This window comes from Salvia hispanica, chromosome 2 (genome assembly GCF_029641045.1).
Source record: "Salvia hispanica isolate PSC_SH4W2 chromosome 2, Shi_PSC_v1, whole genome shotgun sequence".
Lineage (NCBI taxonomy): Eukaryota > Viridiplantae > Streptophyta > Magnoliopsida > Lamiales > Lamiaceae > Salvia > Salvia hispanica.
Window position 1 is genome coordinate 42835010 of NC_142693.1, and position 17818 is coordinate 42852827.

At 34.4% G+C, this 17818-nt stretch overlaps 2 protein-coding genes and 1 non-coding gene across 5 annotated transcripts; all 3 read right to left on the reverse strand.

Moving 5' to 3' along the window:
• Window positions 1-1881: 1881 nt before the first annotated feature.
• On the reverse strand, window positions 1882-7043 carry LOC125201052 (putative amino-acid acetyltransferase NAGS1, chloroplastic). 3 transcript variants are annotated; one of them, XM_048098940.2, is made up of 11 exons: window positions 6523-7043; window positions 6302-6389; window positions 5986-6191; window positions 5068-5219; window positions 4679-4716; window positions 4302-4591; window positions 3881-3978; window positions 3391-3502; window positions 3151-3310; window positions 2639-2711; window positions 1882-2171 (listed from the first exon to the last, which is right to left on the reverse strand). In XM_048098940.2, the coding sequence occupies exons 1-11, from the start codon at window positions 6871-6873 to the stop codon at window positions 2009-2011; spliced, it is 1731 nt and encodes a 576-aa protein (XP_047954897.1). In that variant the 5' UTR covers window positions 6874-7043; the 3' UTR covers window positions 1882-2008. The 3 variants fall into 3 exon arrangements, with proteins under 3 accessions (XP_047954897.1, XP_047954894.1, XP_047954896.1); XM_048098937.2 differs by having other exon boundaries at window positions 4302-4716; window positions 6523-7042; XM_048098939.2 differs by having other exon boundaries at window positions 1882-2159; window positions 4302-4716; window positions 6523-7041.
• Window positions 7044-10548: 3505 nt separating this feature from the next.
• On the reverse strand, window positions 10549-10622 carry TRNAT-AGU (transfer RNA threonine (anticodon AGU)). Its single transcript has one exon. It is a non-coding gene; the product is annotated as a tRNA-Thr (tRNA).
• A 2406-nt stretch (window positions 10623-13028) lies between these two features.
• On the reverse strand, window positions 13029-16995 carry LOC125201576 (uncharacterized). Its single transcript, XM_048099748.2, has 2 exons — window positions 16093-16995; window positions 13029-13957 (listed from the first exon to the last, which is right to left on the reverse strand). The coding sequence occupies exons 1-2, from the start codon at window positions 16839-16841 to the stop codon at window positions 13303-13305; spliced, it is 1404 nt and encodes a 467-aa protein (XP_047955705.1). The 5' UTR covers window positions 16842-16995; the 3' UTR covers window positions 13029-13302.
• Window positions 16996-17818: the final 823 nt, after the last annotated feature.

A 17818-nucleotide genomic window follows, 5' to 3' on the forward strand; every position in this document is an offset into this window, starting at 1 on the left:
TGAGTGCAATTATTTAGTTAAATAATTAGGTTCATTATCTTAAATGAAACAAGTAAATAAGACAATAAATTTCGAACGTCTTGAAATTGCAAAATGAGATATTTTTTCACGGACATCGGTATTAAATTAATAAGTCTAATACGAAGATAACAATCTAATATTATTAATGGTACTATAATTTTTATTATTGTATTAAAAGATTTTTCACAATTTCAGTTTTTTTATTCATATTGGTTTTTATTATATAGTTGAAGTTTGGTTTTTCAGTTTGAATCGATTTTAATTTTTAAAAAAATAGTTTTTTCTTTTGATCTGGTTTGGGAAAAAAAAACTGATTTGAAAATGGAATACTTCTAGTTTTGGTCATTGTAGCCAGATTCTACGTATGTATGCTAGCAATCTAAGAGCATCATTAACGCTAGGGGCCGGGCCGCAGTTGGGCCCCGGCTCCCGTCACGCAGCGTTGGAGGGGAGGTTTTTCCGGCCTGACCGGCATTGGAGGTGAGCTTTTTCCGGTCCAGGGCCTGAATTTCTAGTTTCTGGAAGAGGAAGAAGAGGGCAACAGAGTCTCAATTCTGATCTTCTTTTGCATTTGGAAGAGGAAGAAGAGGGAGGGGGAGAGGAAGAGGGACGACCGACCCAATTTTCTCAATTTTTTTTTTTGCTTTTTTTTTTTAATATTTTGAAGAGGAAGAAGAGGGGCGAGAGAAAAAGGAAGAAGTAATTTTTTTTTGCATTTTTTTGTTGTTCTAATTTTTATTTTTTTTAGCTTATAATTTATTATTTTGAATTAAAAATAAATTTTTCATGTTATAATCGTTCAATGTTTTCAATTTTTACAAGTAAAATAAGTTGAAGTTGTGAATAGTGTAATTTAATAGTTGTGGCATGAGATGGGGCCTGCAGGGTTAGAGGAGTTGTGACCTGGGACTCAAATTTAGGGACTCAAATTTAGGGGAATGATGACGTGAAGGGAACTAGGATCTGAATTTGGGACGAGGTTACAGATGCTCTAAGACTTCATAGTAAAAGCTTGTGCATCATCTCCAAAAGTGTCAAGCCTTATGTGTAGAACTATAATAAGTACTCCTTATTTGATGTCATCCCGTGACTTCGGCAGCTCCTTATCAACTCATGAAATCAACGACGGGCTTCAACGTCTCTGCACTCTTCGAAAGTGTGAATAACATCTCTCAACTTTTCTAGTCTAGCAAGTAAAGTTAAACTCCTTCAAAATAATTTGTTTAACTCCTCAAAAGTGGCCATATTGTAGTCAAGCAGTGAAGCCTACCATTATTGAGCTTTGGCTCGTAGCTAAAAAGAGAACACGAGTCTCTTAATGCAATCATGTTGGACCACAGGATTTCTTGTGGCCTGTAATTGCTAGTGAGTTCATAGAATAAGTTAAAATGGACTATAGGTCTTCTTCCTAAACCCAATATTGGCTCCCTCCACTCACCGAACTATATATATGTGGAGGGAGCCACTAGCAAAAAAACAACACATTTACTCTCTCCTAACTTGTTTCAGGCAGTAAAGTCCATGTACCCAAATTCCTTCCCAAGCTAACAACGAATTTTTAAGGATGGTATTCAGTTTTATTTTATCCATGTACCCAAATTCCTTCCCAAGCTAACAACGAATTTAAGGATGGTATTCAGTTTTATTTTATCCTACAATTGATCACGTCTCTTAAGCTCTACTCATTAATCCATCGCCCCTAAAGACACATGTTAAACTATAGATTAACTTCTACTACTACACATAAACACTTTGATCCGCCCCTAGACTATTCCCTGGTCGGTTTCTTATCAATGTTTGCTCCTATTTTGAGATAAAGAGAAGTCAAATATTAGGCTAGATTATGCCCCTTTCCCATGATTTATGACACTACAATGTAATTTATTCCCCACAAACTATAAGTTACGTGCTCTTATAATTTAGGTGTTATGATTCTATTTTGCGACACTCAAAATACAACAAAGGAGTAGAGGTAATGGTAATGGTGTTACACAAAAGCATTGTCTAACCGAATACCACTCCTGTCGGGTAGAAGTTTCTTCATGTAGTATTTTGATCTACGAGAAATATTGATTTTTTTCCTCCTCTCCTCCGGTATGCACTCAATCGAACATTCCGAGAAGCCACGCCTCACAAACCTGTTCAAACACCTAGTATCTTTAAGATCATTGATATTTGATACCTAGCAGCTGACATAAAGACAGACAGAGCAAGCAAAGCCAAAATTACAATTTAGACTACAGTTTCTTTGAGTAGATGAAAAAGGTGGGCTACTACTTTTAATATACTTATCCAGAAGGTCACAATCAATGTGGAATTTGGAAAGTGGTAAATCACCCATTATCAAGTCAGAAAAAAGTTAGAGAACACCATACAACTGTGAACAACAGCAGATTTTAGCAGTTTTAAACTCGCACTAAATTTCATTATGATCAAGTAGAACAAATGTCATTATGTCATTGGTTCAGTTTATTTATTCTTACTATAGCTTATTATAATAAAAAAGAGAAGCACAAGTAAAAAGCCTCAAATAAGATATACTGTACAAAATACGATGACAGAGGACAACTGATTTTTTAAGGGTTTTAATATGGATACTGCAATCAGAATGACATACCAATCAGCTGTACGAGTTGTCAGTAGGAAAAGCGTTTGAAGTCCAAGAAAAGATGCCTTTTTCTCAATATAATCTGCACGGCCATACAGAAATTTTATTATCCTCCACAAGATAGAAATCACAGCACCTCTAACTACTAACTAGCAGCAAGCAATCAAAACACTCAACATGCTTATTTCCCATTTTTGACAGCTAATACAAATGTACAAAAGAGCATATTGCCATGGTGAGCACAGAGCTTATTACTATGAAGTCTATTAAGAAGAGTAAGAGCATTTGAAACAAAGGGCAACGCAAACATACTTTATTGTGAGAGAAGAGAGCAAGGCAACATCATGATTAGATTGCAACAAAAGTTGCATAAGTTCATTTAAGTGATGAGAATGAGATTGTGAGAGAAGAGAGCAAGGCAACATCATGATTAGATTCTATACAGACCTCAGTAGTGACTAATGAAATGAAAGATGAATACACAAACATAATTTAGGAGAAATGAAATATCTTCTACATACCAAGTAGTTTATCTCCCTGTCCCTGGCCACGGCACTCAGGAGAAACAGCTATTGCAGCTACCTCTCCACATTTTTCATCAAAGAAAGGGAAAAGAGCTGAACAAGCTGTAATTTGACCTTCTCTCTCCACAACTATAAAGTAATCCAATGCTTGGAGTAGCTGCAGCAGACAGAGACAGGGTGAAACATACAAAGATAGTATAATAAAAAGTCAAAATAACATACAGACAATGAATAAACCTGTTCCTCTGTTCTCTTTATCAATGTGCCAGACTCCTCCAAAGGTAACAGAAGTTGTTTTATCCTATGAAAATCAGTGACTTTCGCCATCCGCATCCCTTCATAAAGATCACTGACAAAAGAATGAACCTTATATAAGTAAACAGCTTCCTTCTTTTCATGACATTTTTAAGCAAAAATGTAAAAAAAACTCTTTGAGTATTGGAAAACAGAACTCAATTTTTTTGTGATAGGTGCACCTTCAAGAAAAGCAGGATATATAGCAGTACATATTAATAGAAAATGAACTTTGTCAGCAGTTCAAATATATTTCCATATTACAGTCCAAATAGAATTTTCAAGATATTTGGCAGCATGAAAAAAATATTTAGGAACCTTTGGTTGAAAATTCCTGTGAATAGTTTTATTCGACAAGAAAAATTAAGGTAAAACACTAAAACTAATACAACCTGAAAATAGTCTCAGAGAGATAACATCTAGAGATAGATACCTTGCCACCATTGTGCCTACTCCATCTCTTTGAAACAGTTCCTTCAGTAAAACTCCTGCAATTGTGCCATCTAATAGATGCACCCTTTGGACACCGCCCTGATCAAATCCAAAAACTACTCAGAACTACAAGATCTTAAAAACCACACTGGGGGAATAAAGTGAGTAGGGGGGTGTAGGGATTTCAATTTCTTAAGCAAATCTGCAAGAGCATTAGGGTTTATCAGATTCCTTTCTCGTTTTTGAAATCTAATTTTCACGCCAACATTAGAATAACATAGCGAAGAATACAGGCTTAGCATATGCCAACCACTTTGTGCCATAACAAATAAAAAATATGAATAGCTTAAGAACTCAGGACACGCATATAGTCAGCAGAGTAGTGCTGACACAAGAATAATCATTAAATTCTGGAGACTTACTCTGCAAACAAAAGCAGCAGCTGCTATTTCTGATAAATAACCATTCAACCGACTCAGCCGTTCTTGGCCTCCAACAGCAAAACCTTGTTCACTGGTAGACCAAAGTCCATTCCCATTGCCAAAGCCAACACCATTTTGGAATGTTGGAGCCTGAGTAAAAACCTTTCCATTTGTAGTAGCCATATCACTTGTATCATCATACGCTACACAGCCAACATCTTCTTGAGCAACAGCTTTAACATAATTAGCAGCTGTCTCACTTTGTTTAGCCCGTTCGCGAACCAACATGTCTGCATCTTGAAGTGTTAGAAAACGTATAAGCCTCCCAGATTCATCAAGGATTGGACCATCAATAATGCAAAGGAGTTTCTCCGCACCAAGAGCCAACGCGCATGCAGTAGCAACTTCGTAAGTGCTGCAATGTGGAGAGGAAGAACTGGGTTTTAGACATTAATTGGTCTCCATGGCCAAACAATTAATGGGCGACGGACACTAGGATGCTTATGGAAGTGAAAGGTAGTCAAACAAGTTGTAGACAGATTTTCAACAAAGTTCATTGTCATGTTGAAAGGAACTCAATGTGGAAGTCAAACAGCATAAAATAAAAATAGATGCTTAAATTTAGCCATGCAATTAGAGATGGGTAAATTCATTATGATATTGTTCAACAATTTAGAAGCTACTAGTTCATCTGTGATAATTACTGCACAAACAACCCTGCAAGGATACAAAAATACCTATCAAAATCATTTAGCAATTAGCATACTTGCAATTTAATACTTGTCCAGAACTTGAATAGCCCAGGTTGCTTAAAAGCACTATGGAATCTTGATCTAGCCTCTCACGTATACGAGAAACATCTACTTTCTTAACTTCACCAGTTGATGCGTAATCAATTCCTTCTACAACTCCTCTTCTCTGCAAAGCCAAGGATAGCAAATCTCAGCAGAGCAAGGAGCAAGAAACACACAATGATGTATGTATATATATATATATATATAGGTTTGTGTTAAAATGACAACTCCTCTTAAAATGACACCGTGACACCACTTATACAGCAATATTATAAACGCTACACAGCAATATTACAAACACTACACAACAATCTATAGATTGATGTATAGTGTGTCGGATATTGCTGTTCAAGAAAAATTATTGTATAAAGACAAGCACATTGCTGCCCGTCTTTTTCCAGATTTTTTTTTTGCCACGTGGCAGCTTATTATTCGTCCATGTGTATAAATGATTGGCTAGAAATGATGGTATGGTGTTATTTTAAGGGGTGGTGGCACCCTAACATGCCCCTATATATATGTGTGTGTGTGTGTGTGTGTTATATAGGTGTGTGATCAAATACTAACTAAGTTATGGTAATAACTAATAACTAATATCAATTTTGTATGTTAAAAACATCAACACAAAGACATAAATTTATCAATCTTCTTGTGCTGATAAACTTATGTCTTTGTGTTGACATTTTAAATTTACAAGTTGTATTGATATAATTATGTCGTTGTGTTGATAATTTTAATGCACAATCTTGAAAGTTATTAGTTATTTCAGTAAATTAGTTAGCATACTAACACAAATATATATATATATATACAAGACCAGTAAATTGTTGTGGGAATGAGTATAACGTTATATTGAACAAGATATAGAAAGAAAGAAGATGTCTTCTAACCTTAGCTGCAAGGAAATTACCACTTGCAACACTGACACCATCATGCAGCCTACTATTATCTCCATGGCGGCGTATGCCACTCAAAGAAGGCCCTGGTGATAGCTTTGCCTCAATCATGATACAGATCCTCCCAGCTGCATTCATTGCAGCATCTAGAGAATCGGGGTCCGTAATTCTATAGCTCCCAAAATACTCGGGGTCACATCCTGTGACATAAAACACAGTTTAACGCTAAGAATCAATAAATCTTCTAAACAATCGAACAATTTCACAATGGAAAAAGAGGATATAACTAGAAATGTGAAAACAATCTCACCCCTTTCAGCGAGAAGCCTGTCAATTTGCACATGCGTCCCAGGCACAAGAACAAATTTGATTCCTAAACCATGCAGCAGCGATATATCCTACACAACAACATACAAATCACAAAATCAACCCCCAGATTCAATATCACCGTCTCAAATTGAATACTATAAGCGAGAAAGGGCAGATAATTCAGCAGGAAAACTAACAAAAATTGAAAAGATGAAAACGTGCCATGAGAATAGGATCCAAATGAGGGCTATCGACGATCTCAGCAGATATCAAGACGACGAAAGTGCTGCCTCTGTGCGCCTGGAAATACGGCCACGCCTCGCGGAAGAAGCGCACGAACAGCTCATCCTTGACGGCGCTGCTCGCTTCGATGGCAGCGCTCTCAGTCTCCCCATTGACATTGAGTTTATCGTCGAAAGGCGAAGCTTTGGCCGATTGAACTCCGCGAAAGTTACTGATTGAGTGAAGTTTGATGGAACTGGAGCTCCAAATTGAAGTAGATGCTCTGCGTGTTTGGCGGCGGTTGTTGAGAGTGGATGGGCAAGGGCAAGGGCTCAGAGGAGCAGCAGCCATTCAATTGAGTCAACAAATCGATGAAACCCTAATTTTTGGAGCGGCACAGAGGTGGTGGCGGTGGCGGTGGTGGATGACAATGAGAAGTAGATGTCGGCGGTTGCAGAGAATCGTGTGGGAAATGCTCAGCTTTATTTCATTTTGAATTAAATGATTGACGTTGCCACAAAAAATTCTCAACCTAAATATCAACAAATTTCTTTTTTGTACTACCCCGGTGGTTTCTTTTATGACAAAACATTTCTTTTTTAATATATTTTCTCCATTCATAACAGATGGCCACACTCACATCTTTCTATTTCAATTTTTCTATCAAAATTAGTCATCTTACTAAAATATAAAAAAATGTTTCTAATTTATCTTCTTCTATTTTACCAATTTTGTAGTATTCAAATTTGTGATGTCTACCAATATGACATACTTTTTGTGGACACACAGAGTAAGTTTGATGTTATTAGTTGATTTGTATTTTCTGCAATCTTGATGCTTGAGTAGTACTAGAAGCTTTTTACTACGGTAAAAGTTTGAGCCATTGCACTATCTATAACCATTGTAACATCAATACTATGGCAAAAATATTTAACTGCTAGTAATTTAAAGATTGTGCTACTATCTAATATCTATGTGAATCTAATTTTTGGCCTCATACGCTACTATTAATTCGAATCTGAAATTCTAGGCTCAAACATTAACGGTTTTAGCTCAATATTAGCAATTATAGTAACTTTGCTTCGAATGAGTATGATGCAAACAAATTAAATTAATATGTCAATGTAGGACTTAACACGCCTAATATCGATTCAATTACATATAGAATTTGGGTAGTGATTTAGAGACATAATGTCTCTATGCCATAATACCCTTATGGTGGCTTTTTTCTATAAATATAATATAGATTTTGACTAATATATCCCTAGTAGTGTAATTATGGATAATTCTAATTTTAGGGGATTTTAATGTGAAGAATTTCAGTTAATATGGTACATTAATGTGATGTCTGATTAACATAACCACGCACATTTTCATTTTTTTTTTTCTTTATATATCTGTATTTTCTTGAGAGTATATATTCTACAAAATTACAAATTTTCTACTTATTTGAAATTGTAATAATAAAAAAATCAAATTTTAAAAATAAAAAATAAAAATTATGAAATTCTTATAATAAAAAATGTGAACTCAATTATTATTAATATACTATTATTTCTCAAATTTTAATTTATTGCATGAAGAATTAAGCTAAGACTCTAGTACTATATTTTATAAAAAAGAGTAAATATTAAATATGAAGCTTTGAAATATTAAATAAATGAGTTTAAAATGTGATAATTTTTTTGATAGAGGTTTGTAAAGTTCCAAAATTAAGAATTTATATAATTTAATACTATTTTAAGAAGTAAAGAATTAATTATAAAATTATTAAAATTTTGAACTCAAAACCTTAAATTCAATTAGTATGAATAAATCACATCGTATCAATTTTTTTAAATTATTGCATGATAGCGAAATGAGCCAAGAAGTTTATTTATAAATAAAAGAAAAATATTAATTATATATCTTTAAGATATTGAATAACAAGTTAAGAATTAAGATCATGTGATTATATTTTGATCGAGATCCAATTATAACGTTCCCAAAAATTAGTCATTTACAGAAATTAAAATTTGGGAAAAGTACATAAAAAAAACTCAAAATTATGAATTCTTAAAATCAAAACCGTAACCTCATTTAGAATTAATATACCTTATATCAAATATAAATGTGTTACATGTTATATTGAATTGAACTAAGGACTCTAATATTTTACAACAAAAAATATAAAGTATAACTGTATATTTTTAAATAAACATATAGTACTGTATTAATTTTAAGCATTCGAAATTTTAACAATTTTGAATATATGTTTAATTATTTTGTCATTATTAATGAAAATTGTTGACATTTTTTCTTATCTTTTTGATTCATTTGTTTTTAAATCACATGTAAAAAAATGATATGGATCAATTTATTTAAAGCTGTGGGTCCCAGCTAAGTCCATATATATTTCCGTTAATGAAGCACTCTTATGGAGTGGATCTTAGCTGATACTCCTTGATTAGATAATTATATATGTAGGGGCAATAAGGTATATTGATAAACTATAATTTTAATCAAAAATAAAATTAAATACAAAATTACTAATTACATCCTATGACAATGCCATTATGTCTCCAAAACATTTCTCATAGAATTTATACAATTACTAATAAATAACAATTGGACAAGTATTGATTAGCTGTGCATTGGTGAGTAATAAATTAATGCACATTGGCATAGGGGCGTCGAAACGGGTAGCGGGTATTGGGAAACCCTCAACCCTAACGGGTACCCGCTACCCGACGACAATGGGAAACGGGGCGGGATCGGATAGTTTGTTTTAAATTTTTGCAGGTATGAGTATACCTGCTACCCGCTCGGGTATACCCGTTAAACCCGATAATACCCGTTATTTATAGGGGTTTCAAATATTTTATTTTAGTTAATTAGTTTCAAATCCATATATACTCCCCGATGATACACTTTATTTCCAATTATTTATCCACTACCAAATGAAGGATTGCAAGATTGGTGAAAGTGAAACTTTTATTAGTTTAGTGTCTTTATATTAAAGATTTAAAATATATAAACTTTTAGTTGAAGATATATATATTTAGACTTTTGATGAAAGTGAATTATTTATAATTTTATATTAGACTTTTGAATGGTGATTTAATTTTAGACATGCTTGATGTTTCTATTATATTTGCTTATTTGAAATTTGGATTTGCATTATATTTTATATGTAGTCATATTATATATAAGAGATGAGAAATCATCATATTTGTGCATAGTTAATAGTTGGAAATTATGCAAATACAACAAAGTAAAAAAAATATAAATCTAAAATCGTAGTGCAGCAACTAGCAACAATCCCAAAATTCATTCTATAATTTCAAACATGTACAAAAAATTATTGTATTAGATGACTAGCATTGATGATAAGCGAAAACTAAAAGCATAATACCGTTGGATAATATAATACACAATTCAAATTATGTGTGCGGGTTTGGGATACCCGATGCGGGTATGGGGTTACCCGTTTAACTATATGGGTCGGGATTAGGTAGTATAATATTGAAGTTTTCGGGTACGGGTACCCGCGGGTACCCGTTTCGACACCCCTACATTGGCATATGAACAATTCCGAACGGGAAAAAATGGCCGACTAATTATTGCTTAAAATCAGAAATTGAAAAAAAATCAATGCTCTATAATTTCAAACATGTAAAATCTAAAATCGTAGTGCAGCAACTAGCAACAATCCCAAAATTCATTCTATAATTTCAAACATGTACAAAAAATTATTGTATTAGATGACTAGCATTGATGATAAGCGAAAACTAAAAGCATAATACCGTTGAATAATATAATACACAATTCAAATTATGTGTGCGGGTTTGGGATACCCGATGCGGGTATGGGGTTACCCGTTTAACTATATGGGTCGGGATTAGGTAGTATAATATTTAAGTTTTCGGGTACGGGTACCCGCGGGTACCCGTTTCGACACCCCTACATTGGCATATGAACAATTCCGAACGGGAAAAAATGGCCGACTAATTATTGCTTAAAATCAGAAATTGAAAAAAAAATCAATGCTCTCGTTGAGAGTCGAACTCAAGACCTCCCGCTTACTAAACGGGTGCTCTAACCAACTGAGCTACGAGAGCTTAATGCTTCTTTTTTCTACAAGATTTTATAAATAATATACTGTATATTTTTATTTGAAATGGATCAGCTAGATTGCATATGACTGCAATTCCATTAGTAAATAAAAGATTACTAAGGATAACTTAAAACTTCTTAGGATCATTTTATAAATGGTTACTGGAATTTGTATTAAATTAATTACTAAACTTTGATTTATTCAAAATTGAACTAAACATTATATTTTACACTCCTATTATTTTAAATTCATTTCAATTATTTACTTAATTATATCATATACGGTAACCAATATTCCATATAATTTCTCCTATTTATCATACACGTTAAAAATATTAATTTATCACGTCACATACATTAAATAAAACAATGAAAGATAGACATTTCATTTGTACAAGAAAAAAATGTTCGCAACGAAATCTCCCAAACTGAAATCTTGTCATGCATGCATTTTTTTAAAAAAAATTGGGTATATTTGTTCATATTCATTAAAGAGCAGACGAAAAAATATTTATCATGCAGCTATTGTTTACCAAGCATGCACTAACATCATCAGTAGTTGCATTCAATGATTTCGTCTCTAATTCTAGAGTCTATGTAAAACTTCCCTTTGGATTTCAGCCAAATCTAAACCTATATGGCTGAGCATTAATACGGTAACCGTTAAAGATGGTATTGTACTCACTGAAATTTACAAGTATTATTGTTTTAATATAATCAAAGCTAATATTCTCCATGTCCATGAAAAATTCTCTTTTTTTTCATTTGGTTATTTGCCTATCAAAAACATAAAATAATTAATAAATGCTAATAAAATTTATTTATATGGTCACATTTTATTATTTGTGCAGAAATTTCCATAATTTAAATGAAATAATGAATGGATCTAGTTAGCTTCACACCCAATGCTTCCATTTGTCAAAACGTTGTATTAGTTGAATATATCAACTCATATTGACATGTGGTATATCAAGACTAGGTAATTTTTGTTCGTATCGGCTTGGCATGCATGGAAGATCAATTTTTTTCTAGTTTTAGAGCTTGGCATTTCTAAAAAAGAAAGAGAAATGGTAGAGAGGGTGAGGAAGATGAAGAGATGTAATTTTATGTTTATATTTTGAACTTAACTAATCTGATTGATTGTCCCAGAGATTTCAATTTGATTGCCACATAAATTCAAAATTTTGTCACATTAATTTAATTTTTCATTTTGGGAAAAAACTTGAAAATTGTAAAGTTAATGTATTTGTATTCGAAAAATAAAATCTGAAAGAAAAATAATAAATATTGAAAGTTCGTGTATTTACATGCAAATAACCATTTCTCATTTTGGTATGTCCACCGAAATTAGTCTCGTTTCTATTATTTATGGATGCTTTCTTATAATCTGTTTATGTTTCTCTCTCATAATTGACTTTCTCATACTTAACAATTACGCTTAAAATCAATGTTATCCATAGATACGACTATTTTTCGCAGACCGGTGAAGTATTTAATAGTGTCTGAGGACTTCACGCGGAAATTGTGTTTAGTTTTTTAATACTCCACATGTCCCATAGAAATAGGCTATTTGAGGATGATATGAGTTTCAATGCGTAATTAATAAAATAAGAGAAAATAAGAAAAGTAGTTGAAATAGTGTAGTGGATAGGGGGCACATAAATAATAAAGTAAAGAGGAGAAAATGTTTCTATAATTGGCTATAGATTATTTGTGTGGGACGGACGAAAAAAGAAATCCAACTTATTTCTATGGGACAGAGTCAATATACACGTTCAAAAGTAAAAAAGTAAACCAATACTCTCGTTGTCTAAAGTTAATTGAGATGTTTCTTTTCGATATAAGATTCAATAAAGTGGTGATATAAGTTAAATGAAAAGACAACAAAATTATAAGAAAGAATAAAATAAAAATATTACTATAAATTATGCCTTTTTGCAAAAAAAACAAAAAGAAGAAACATGTGTGAATTAATTTTGGACACTGAAAAAGAAATACGAATGACACCAGATGGGCACTCTAAATAGCCAAATATGGAGTATGATATTATTATTGATAAAATAACCTATGCCTAATCTTAACAAGAAGTAGTTGTAGTATAGTGGTAAGTATTCCCGCCTGTCACGCGGGTGACCCGGGTTCGATCCCGGCAACGGCGTAATTTTGATATTTGTATTAGTATTATTTATTTGTGTAAAACTTCCAAGTCAGTCTGATTTGTGTTTTTTTTTTTTTTTTTTCTTTTTTCTATTTTACTCTTAATCAATAGTACTAATTTGAAAATATGAAACTACAATTTGATCTTTAAAAGTTGATGATTGACGACAAAAAAGTTCATGTAGAAAAATAAACATGCATAGAGAAATTCAAAAGCTTAAACGAAAAATAAACACTGACAACCATACCAGAGATGATTTGTGAGATTTGTGAAGGCTAACTTTGGATATTTAACAAGTTTACTAACATAATCCCATGAAATCAACACGGGGCAAAAGAAAAACCTACAAATTTCAAGCAAAAAATAACTGGGACTGCTACAGTATATTCACCAAAAACAGTCAAATTAACATCTACTACTATAACTGAAGCATCATAAATTCATAATCAGCTAATATCTTCCCAGCTGAAATATCTAGCCGCCAAACACAAACATACCACTGTGTCTAAAACACACACTCACACTCCTTATGAGACCATTGCATTGGCTTCGTCTTCGTATCCCTCTCCTGTTCCCACCTCACTGAACATATATTGGCTTTGATATTCCATCAGGTATTGAGTTGACCTCTTCACATCGTAGAACAGCTCATACACACGGCTTATGTCTTCCATTTCCACAATCTTTCCCTTCCTCTTCAGGCAGGCCAACGCGGCAGAGGTGATGAGATTTATAGCGTATCTCAGTGATGTGTCTTCTCCGATCTTTGTAAGCAGTACCTTAGCATCTTCGGACATTTCTACATCTTCCTCTTGGCATCTGATGTCCAAGATCTTTCGGATGTCATCCCCTGTGTACGGTTGCGTGGAGATGATGAGCAGGCGGTCAAGAAAATCAATTGGAATGCCGTGTGGAGACCTGTAGTTTGTGCCCCTGATGGAAGTGATCCCTCTATTCGTGGCGACGACTAATATAGGCGCCATGTCATTCTCCAATGCACGATTTAGAAAAGAAAAGCATTCGATGTCAAGCATGTGTACTTCATCAATGAAGAGGACACCCGGTATAATTTCTGCTTTTCCTTCTTCTCTCCACTCGGCTACCTTTGTGTCGATTTGTTCCCTAACTTCTGCACGGATTTCGCCAGTATCACCCGTAAACAATGCCAGAAATCCCTGCGTTCTGAAATTGAGACAGTGAGCTATAACGCAGTCATCTTGTAGAAATGAAGGTATATACGATGCAGGCATTGCCACCTGAAGTTACATAGAACACTATGTTTTTGACAAACAGGCATTGCATAGATAGTAATTACGACTGAGAGGGTAGAAAATATTATGAAGTCCAATAATATGACAAAAAGAAACGAGCAAATAAATCAATCATCTGATAATTATATGCAAGAAACAAGACAGCTTTTTAGCAAATTAGACTGTGTGGTGCCATGACACCAAGATTCTCAAACCAGTCATAAAAGTGAGCAATATACTAGTACTAAATAGATGAGCATGTTAATATCTCATAATATTACGAAAATAAATTTTATTTAAAGGAGTCAGCCCACTGTATTGCAAAGAACCAGTAGTCAACCAGCTTCCCGAATATTTAACCTGAGTTTCATTTCAATATAAAAACAATGCCAAAAATTCAATGCACTTAAAGGAGGGAAAGATAGTAACATAGTGCAAGAAATGAGAAAATATTTTTTGACAAGAAGTTTAATTAGACCGAAGGGGTTAAGCAGCAAAGCATTTCACATCCAGACATAACTCAATAGTAACAGAATTTGTTAAATGAAAAACATACTGAAAACTGAAAAGAGAGAAGAATGGAAGATGAAATTCAAAAAAACGAAGTACCTAACAAACCATACATTTACAAAAGTTGGGAAATATCATCGTAAGTCTGATAACCATTATTACTAGCATACTCCAACTGTTTGTTTCTAATCCAGAAACTGCATAGGGTGCACCACAAAAGGATAGACTTTCAGTAACATGATATGTAGATGAACCAGAGTCCAGACCAGCCAGCATACAATATTATATCATATAGCATTCAAAGAAATCATGTGTCATATGCATGTTAGCAATAGGTCGGCGAAGCTAGTCTAGTATACTAACTAAGCCATACTTACCTAGTTGGTATATACGAATATAAAGAATCAAGGAAACAGTTAATTCGACTGATCCAATAAGAGTCCCCTAAATTTTATCAGGAAGACTAAGGTAGCAGACAACATACTAAAAAAACAATAAGCAACAGATTTTCTATCAACCCTTGAAGCTAGTCTATTACTCCATAATTACCAATTAGGTATATCCGAATATCCAGAATCAAGGAAGCAGTTAATCCGTACTAATCCAATACGAGTCCCCCAAATTTTATCAGGTGGACTAGGATAGGACATAATGTACTAAAAAGGACAATAAACAACAAATTTTCTATCAATCTCCTATAAGCTCACACACTGAGGTAATTAACCTTATTTATATTTGGAAACAAATGCTAAATACCCAAAACATAAATAAGGGTATAGTATGAAACTTCTTTTTCAATGAATGTCTATTAAGGTAGTGGAAAACAATTTGTGATGAACAGAGTAGGGGTCTATCTTTGTTTGATGGAGAGTGTACTAAGGTAATTCAAAACACTACTGTCTAACAAAAAATGGCAAAAAACAGCCTTCTAGCAGAGTTCATGTCAGCATCTTACACTTCAACATGTCGGATCACAGAAGAAGTTATCTGAACCATGGCTAGCAGAAGTCTAAACCTTTGACACCTAACCAAAGTTAGTTGATCAAGAAAATACTGACTATTGATGACAACTCTTAAATCATAAAAGCTTGCAACCGTTATATAGATATCAGAAAACTAGTCACAACCAAGTACAACTGCATATTTAACAACCTAAAGGAAGTAACAATTTAAGATTCAAGAATCCCAGTTGCAGGCGGTCCAAAATGCGACAAGAGGAAAACAAATACTAGCGAAATTAGTACGATCACAAATTATAGACTCAATCCACAAAGAGCCAGCTGAAACACATAAGAACTTGTCTACTTAACCTATCAAAGACACATGGGAAATACATCAGAAGGGTAGAAACAGTCTTTGCATCTCAATGATTCTACACTGTTTTGAGTATTAACTAACTCAAGCTAACAATCTATGCTCCCATGTATTAAGCAAATAAACACCAAGCCCATAAAAATTTATTGACACCAAGTCAAGAAAATCAAGCAATTCAGCAGATAGCACCTTTACTTCATAATGCATCAAAAAAAGTACAGAAAACTCTTTAACCATAATTACCTGCTATTGATAACATCAATCTCATGAAGCGTAACACAATGCACAACTTCCTTCCTCTTCTGTAGCTCGCCATCGGGGCACTGCACGAACTTCGTCTGAGGCCCCATCGCATCATAGTCCCTTGACCTCGAGAACGACCTCCCGAGCTTAGTGATCTTCCCGGAAGCCTTGTCGATCCCAATTACATCACCACTCTGCACTTTCTCCTTCCCCAGTGCTTCAATCATCTTCCCACCCAAGTCATAAACCGTCTCCATATCCGTCGTCTTCAGCGTGAGCTTCCCCGTCTTCGACGCTGCCCCAGCAACAGCCGGCCGGTCAATCTGTATCTCCACAACCTCGCCCTCAATCACCTCGGTCTCCTCTTTGATTCTGACCCCAATTGCTTTCCTGAACGCCTGCATTAGGGCTTCGGTTTTCGACATCTCCAGCGAGAACAGCTCGCTCCCTGCGAGCATAGCGAAGGGAGTCTCTTGGCCGATGGATTTAGCCATGCCCATGGCGATGGCAGTTTTGCCGGTCCCGGGCTGGCCGGCGAGGAGGACTGCCCGGCCAGCGATTTTGCCTTCTTGGACCATCTTGACGATGACGCCGGCGGCTTTTCGGGCTGAAGTCTGGCCGACCATGCCTTCGGAGGAGGAGCGGGCTTCGAGGGCGGAGTCGAGGCCGAGGCCCCGGATGTGGGAGTGGGCGCCGATTCGTTCAATTCGAGTTAGGTCTCGCATCTCCGAGAGCTTTATCTCCGACATGGCTGAAGTTTGAAGACAATATAGAAGATATTAGAGAGAGATATTAAGAGATTAGAAACAGAGAGATGAGTGTGTTGGCTCAACAGACGAAATGAGGAAGATGAAGTGAGGTTTAGGGTTTTGGTTCGACAGAAAATCGGAAATTCCCAAAATTAATGTAGAGAGTATTTCTGTACCAAGTAATGTACACTAATTAATGCAATATGAAAAGTAATTCATTTAGAATTAAGTTATTTTATTTTAGTTGGAGGTGGATAATTATTATATAATTAATCATCGGGATAAGTCGCTATGAACCAAACATAATATATATTTAATCATGAAATATAATTTTACGAAATGAACAATCCTTAATTGTTCAAAAAAAATGACAATAAGTGATTGGAGTCTCTTATTTTGTTGTATTGCATTGTTTTGAGGAACTATAAATTTAGGACCTATACGTTAATTGATGCATAATTGCGATACCTAAACTTTCAAAATATCATTTGCGATCTCAACTAATATACATTGTGCACGTTGTAGGGTCATGCTGACTTTTTATATACCCTCAAATGGGTAGAGAACAAATTTGTATATTTATTCTCCAAAATAAAAGAATAAATTTTATATTTTTTACACTCATCTTCCTAAACATTTTTTTGCATCTGTTGCCGATATACGTATCTAACGACATTATGGTACTGAGATATTGGATTCATTCTTGATTTTACTTATCTTTTGGTTTTCTCATTTTAGTGAAAATACATGTTATTTGGATGACTGGAATTAATTAAGCTTTGTGAAATTTTGATTAATGAAGCTTTCTCCTTCTCTTGGTTTAGGGATAGAAGAAAGTGCGAATGCTGAAGGAGAGATTGAGGTTTAGAACATGTACCTAGGCCCAAATTCAGATTCTTTAGTTTTCAAATATTACTCTCAACCGATTCGCTTCGTGATGATTTATTGAGAAATTACGAAACCTGCAGTCACACTCA

Bases quoted from the DNA above. Each gene is read 5' to 3' on its own strand.
- LOC125201052 (XM_048098937.2), bottom strand. From the start codon at position 6,873: ATGGCTGCTGCTCCTCTGAGCCCTTGCCCTTGCCCATCCACTCTCAAC. The intron at 4,717-5,067 runs GTATGCTAATTG...TCCACATTGCAG, and splicing joins GGACAAGTATTAAATTGCAA to CACTTACGAAGTTGCTACTG. The intron at 2,712-3,150 runs GTATGTAGAAGA...ATGGCCGTGCAG, and splicing joins ACAGGGAGATAAACTACTTG to ATTATATTGAGAAAAAGGCA.
- LOC125201576 (XM_048099748.2), bottom strand. From the start codon at position 16,841: ATGTCGGAGATAAAGCTCTCGGAGATGCGAGACCTAACTCGAATTGAA. The intron at 13,958-16,092 runs GTAATTATGGTT...TCTCAATTTCAG, and splicing joins ATTGATGTTATCAATAGCAG to AACGCAGGGATTTCTGGCAT.